Source organism: Kogia breviceps, chromosome 1 (assembly GCF_026419965.1).
Source record: "Kogia breviceps isolate mKogBre1 chromosome 1, mKogBre1 haplotype 1, whole genome shotgun sequence".
Lineage (NCBI taxonomy): Eukaryota > Metazoa > Chordata > Mammalia > Artiodactyla > Physeteridae > Kogia > Kogia breviceps.
In genome coordinates, this window is record NC_081310.1 from 164231323 (window position 1) to 164237322 (window position 6000).

General features: G+C 46.6%; 1 protein-coding gene across 1 annotated transcript in view; it reads left to right on the forward strand.

Moving 5' to 3' along the window:
- PIK3R3 (phosphoinositide-3-kinase regulatory subunit 3) overlaps nt 1-5242 on the forward strand; it is an 87316-nt gene extending 82074 nt beyond the window's left edge. The window contains exon 10 of the mRNA XM_059042985.2: nt 1583-5242. Within this exon, the coding sequence (XP_058898968.1) occupies nt 1583-1781 (199 nt within the window). The 3' untranslated portion in view covers nt 1782-5242. The remainder of the gene's footprint in view (nt 1-1582) is intronic.
- The last annotated feature ends 758 nt before the right edge of the window (nt 5243-6000 follow it).

The following is a 6000-nucleotide window of genomic DNA, read 5'->3' on the forward strand; positions in this document are numbered from 1 at the left end:
AACAAACAAAAAAGACACTATCAAGAAAGTAAAAAAGACAACCCACAGAATGGGAGGAAATATTTGCAAATCATATATCTAAGCAACTAGTGTCTAATATATAAAGAACTCTTAACAATAAAAAGACAAGTGCCCCAATTAAAAATGGGCAAAGGGGGCTTCCCTGGTGGCGCAGTGGTTGAGAGTCCGCCTGCCGATGCAGGGGACATGGGTTCGTGCCCTGGTCCGGGAAGATCCCACATGCCACAGAGCGGCTGGGCCCGTGAGCCATGGCCACTGAGCCTGCGTGTTCGGAGCCTGTGCTCCGCAACGGGAGAGGCCACAAGGGTGAGAGGCCTGCGTACCGCAAAAAAAAAAAAAAAAAAAAAGGGCAAAGGATTCAAGTAGACATTTCTTTAAAGAAGATATATAAATGGTCAATAAGCATATGAAAAGATGCTCAATGTCATTAGTCATTAGGGAACTGTAAATCAAAACCACCATGAGATACTACAAGGATGACAGTAATCAAAGAGGTGGACAATAACAAGTGTTGACAGGGATTTGGAGAAATTAGAACCCTCATACACTGCTGGCAGGAATTTAAAATGGTGCAACCACTTCAGAAAACAGTTTGGCAGTTTCTCAAGTTTAACTTTCTTTTTGGCGGGGTTGGGGGGTTCCATGCCATGCAGCTTGTAGGATCTTAGTTTCCCGACCAGGGATTGAACCCAGGGCCATGGCGGTGAAAGCACTGAGTCCTAACCACTGGACCTCTGGGGAATTCCCAAGAAGTTTAACTTATGACTCAACAGTTCCCCTCATAGGTATACATCCAAGAGAACTGAAAACCCGTGTCCATACAAAAACTTGTACATGACTATTTACTATAGCCAAAAAGTGTTAACAATCCAGGTATCCCATCAGTTGATGAATGGACAACCAAATTGTGGCATATCCATACAATAGAATATTACTCAGCCATGAGGAGAAATGAAGTATCAATACATGCTGCCACACAGAAGAACTTTGAAAATGGTGTATTAAGTGAAAGTAGCCAGCCCAAAAGATTGAGTGATACTGTATGATTCCATTTATATGAAATGTCCAGAATAGGCAAATCCATAGTGACAGTAGGTTAGTGGTTGCCCTGGTCTAGGGGGAGGGAGGAATACAGAGTGACTACTAATGGATACATGGTTTCTTTTTAGGGTGATGAAAATACTCTGGAGAGAGATAGTGGTGATTGTTGCACAACCTTATGAATATTCTAAAAACCACTGATTTGCACACTTAATTTTTTTTTTTTGGTTTGTTTTGCCGCCTGCAGTGCATTCTTGCCTAATGGAGGTCCAGAGCTGAGTGATTAAATGCAGCCATCCATTTTAGCTACCAGGTCTTGGGAAATGAAGGGTATCTCTGTGACAAGTCTGTAGGGGTGGCGGGACACATGGGTGTGATATCATACAAACTTTGACTGACAAAAAGCTTCTGCTTCTCCTTTGCAGAACAACTGCTCTCAGACTTCTGTTCATTAAGGGTCCCTTTATCTGTTGCTATCTGCCTTAATTCCCTGTGGTGTTTGTGTGTTGTATCGTTGCAGTGCTGATGGGGAAGTGAAGCACTGCGTGATCTACAGCACTGCTCGGGGCTATGGCTTTGCAGAGCCCTACAACCTGTACAGCTCACTGAAGGAGCTGGTGCTTCATTACCAGCAGACATCCCTCGTCCAGCACAATGACTCCCTCAACGTGAGGCTTGCCTACCCTGTCCACGCACAGATGCCCTCGCTCTGCAGATAAAGAGGGAGTGGGAAGAGCGGTGGCTCTCTAGCGATTTTTCTACAGTTTTTATTAGACTATGAGGGCATTCTTTCTACGTAGACTGCTTGTTTTGCACAAGAAGTGATTCTGTGAATGTGAAGTGGAGAGGCCGAGCAGCAGCCGGCCAGAATGGGGGCATACGGGGCCTGGGGTTCTCTGGGACTCACCGCTGCACTGACATAGGAAGCTGGGAGCAGATGCTGTTTTTTGGAAAGTCTGTTTCATTGGGGTTTTTGTTTTATTTAGCCAGGCACCCTCAACAGAACACATTAGGCCTGATGGGGGTGAGGGTTATATCTGGAAGCCTCTGAGGAGTCCATGTCCTCTTCTGAGAGGCCATGTTGCTCTGAGAGTGTGGTGGGGCATGGCCCTTCTCTCTTCCTCCCAACAAGGCAGTGGTTTTGGTTCGGTGGTGGAATGGCATTTGGTGAAAAAGACAACCAAAGGAAAATGGGGAGGCTTGGGATTTCATTTAAAGAATCTTAATCCATGGGTAAAAAACTTTCAACTGAAGTACTTAACCAACATTGTTTAGGCGTCAGCATCTCAGTAGCTCCTCCCTTTAAAGAAGCATTATGTTTAGAAACCAAATTGATCCCAGCAAAACGATTGTTGCCAGACTAAGGTCTGACGGAAGAAGGCGGCACTAGTATCTCAATGCACACTTCTGTACCAAAACTTGAAAGTAAAACTAGAGAATTTGTTAGTTTTAGCAAACACTAAAATTGGTCAGTGTAACTCCTTTTGCCCTGTCCTTGTTCCTTTGAGATGAGGAATAGTGTTCTTTTTGTGGGCTGGTGAGCTTTGAATCATAAAATGAAGTTGGTACTTGTGTGGTGTTTCCTTAGCCTAAAGAATGATCTATTGTTTGAAACCTTTGTAACTTGTGTGTATGAGTAAAGAAAAGGTGCAATCCAGTGCTTTTAGATGGCTTGATATACCAAATAATGATGTAGAACAACATTCTTATATGTGCTTCCCCAAGTTTAAATGCCCAGCAGAAATAGTCAACATGGTTTAATTTCCCATCATCTCCTGTCATTTGCTGGGTAGGGCCCAGGGGAGCCATAGGTGGCTAAGGCTGTAGCTGGAAGGGAGCCAGACTGCGGTCAGGGACTTCAGTAAATCACAGGCCCAAGGGCTCTGGTTTCCAGGGCGAGGGTCATACCACATTACCCATGTGCTTCCATACAGTGGTTTCTGAAACTTTTGCAAGGAGAGGTAGGGATGGCTTGGAGTTTAGACTGTTAGCCGAAGCCATCTGGAAGCTTTTTTCTTTGCCTTTTTTGTGATCCTGCCGTTAAGATGATGTGCACAGACTGTCCTCATGCTCCAGTGGCCCTGATTTTAGGCCAGGAATCTTCTGCTTCATGTGATTTAAGCCTTCCAGCTGAGTGAAGCTGGGCAAATGGAGCTGGAGGCAGCCTCTACTCCTACCTCCATTATGCTCCACCCTCCTCAGTCAACACTCGTTTGACAAATAGAGTCCAGCTGCCTCTGAGCCAATCCTAGAGCCATAATAGGCTCGAATGAGTCAGCTGTTTAGTCCAAAGCTGTGCAGTCAGGCATCCTGGCTGAGCTACAGAAGTCATTATCTGAGTCTTGGTGAATAAATAAGGTTTACACCTAGGGAAACTCTAGTTTTGGGGATGAAAGAAACAAATTTTGCTTTCCCTGAGCACTTATCTTGGTGACAGGATCTGCAATGGACCATGACATAGAAATAGACATAGGTTAAAAATTTGGGGGAGAACCTTCAGAGTTACTAACAGTGAAGATAGAAAGAAAAGGGGCATATATATCTTTGGCTTTTCCTTGGTTACGTTGCAGTTTCAGGATTGGGTGAAGCAGACAAATGAAACCCCCTCCAGTGTCACTGTTCTGACCTAAGCCCTTAACTAATTGATAGCCAGCTGAAATCCCTTCCCCATATTGCCAGGTTGTTGAACCTGCTTAAGCAGCTACATGCTCGAGATTGGGTGCAAGGAATCCCTTCTTTCTGGTACTAAAATTTAGCGTGTCCTGGATATCTCTTAAAATAAACGAAAAGGAGAATGAGGATGAACCATGTGTTGCTCCTTATCAGGCAGCATTAAGGGTGTGCAGGGAGAGCGCAAGCGCCATCTACCATTTACACTTGGGCTGGCTTGTGGAGAAGGGCTACTCATTTTTAAGTCATACATTCACTTTTTTCTTTCCTGTTTTTCATTACTGAATTTGTTGCTTTGTGGGAACTAAGACCTAGGGATCACTTGAGAAGTTGGAAAGTATCTTTTCTGAGTAGTTGCCATGTGATTTGCTTGATCTTGACCAGTGGAAATGGCATAGGGACCAGTCTGCTAACCACTTGGAGGGGTAGTATGCAGCTCTTTTACTCCATGGTCTTGGCAGCAGGTCTTGGCCTCCTTCATCAGAACCTAGCTCTGTGTGTTATCCCATGATCTGGGCCCTGGGATTCTCTCTTGGCATCTTAACTGCAGCCTCAGTGAGGCAGAGGGTAAAGAGACAGACCAAGACCAGAGGGGCTCATTGTTTTCCTGGCTAGAGAAGCTGGCCACCAACACGGAAGCAGCTTGGGGCTAGCTGGACATCGGTCAGAGGCCTATCTTTTCCAGGTCGAGCTTTCATCACAGAACAATGCTCTGTCTCCATCTGGCCATAGATGGTAACTAAGCCTTGACCATGCTTCAGGCCTGTATAGGCTAGTGGTGTCCTTACCACTGATTTGGTCAAGGTTGAGAACTTCTGCTTACTGCCCCAACCCTGTCTCCAAGCCTCGATGGAATCCCCGCTTATTTCGGACCCTCAAGTGCTTTGCAGAAGCTCTGAGAGCCAATGTGGTGTCTTCCCCCGGTCTCCTCTTGCAGCAAGGAACCAGCCTCATGGGTCCTCTTGGGCCAAGAATTGCATCTGGGCAATTACTGGTTTTTCAAGGTGGTCTCTTGCCAGTTAAGACTCCTTAGTAGATCTGTGTGAGGCTTCAGTAGCCTCAAAGCAGAGGGTCCAGATGGGGGCCTGGCTGGGCCCTCTGCTGTCAACTGCTCAGCCTTGCTCTAGCTCCAGCCACTTGTGACAGACAACCTTGTTTCCTTACAAATTCCAGCATGTGACTTTGGTGCCCTGTTGTTACTCGTGAAAAACCTATTCTTCTGTTGTCTTTGGTGTAGTCAAAAAAATTCATGTAGTTACGTAAAAATATCGGGTTTACAAGGAAGCCAACTGTATGTCTTGTGTTGGGACAATTCATAATGTAGTTCCTAGACCACTTTTGCAAATTGTTCTTGTCACCAGGTGTGTTCAGACATTGCTGTGCAGTTGTGGGGGAGGGTGGGGGGAAGGTGAGGGGAGATACTTTTTGGTCTTTTGGTTTTTACCTTCCCCAAGTGGGGACAGTCTGGCCAACTTGCTCCAGTAATACAATAAAGACATTGCAATAAAGCACCTTTTTGTTCTCATGCTATGGAGGGGTGGGCTGGGCGGGGGGCAAAAGGAAGAGGACTGGGGTATTGAAAAGCCCCGAAGCTCCCAAATCTTCTCTGCCATGGCACCAAAAGATCAAGATCAGTCCTGGGGCTGAATTGGGGTTACCAGAGGCTCTCTTCTTCCCCTGAAGAGGAAGTCAAGCCTGTCAGGCATGATGCCAGAATCCTGTCCACCAACACAGCACACAGGGAGACTCAGAAACTAACCCTGATAAAGTTAAACGTGAGAGCCCTTTTGTCCTCACCCCATTCCTATTAGGCCACTTGGGCTTCCCTGGTGGCGCAGTGGTTGAGAATCCGCCTGCCGATGCAGGGGACACAGGTTCGTGCCCCGGTCCGGGAAGATCCCACATAGCGTGGAGCGGCTGGGCCCGTGAGCCATGGCCGCTGAGCCTGCGCGTCCGGAGCCTGTGCTCCACAAAGGGAGAGGCCACAACAGTGAGAGGCCTGCGTACCGCAAAAAAAAAAAAAGAAAAAAAAAAAAGAAAGGCCACTTAATTGATCCTTAATACCTGTCTCTGCCCAGCAGTGTGTTTGCATGCTTTTTTGTGGGGGCAGGGGCGTGGGCTGTCTTACAGTCTGCCTGTCCTCTTGTTGCCCCTGGCCGTCACCCTCTTTGTTGAGGTTCCTACATGTTGGGAACGTAATCAGCAAACATGTGACTGGCACTGTGGGCAAAGGGCACTGCAGTTCTCATCCTTGTCACTCAGGCCTCA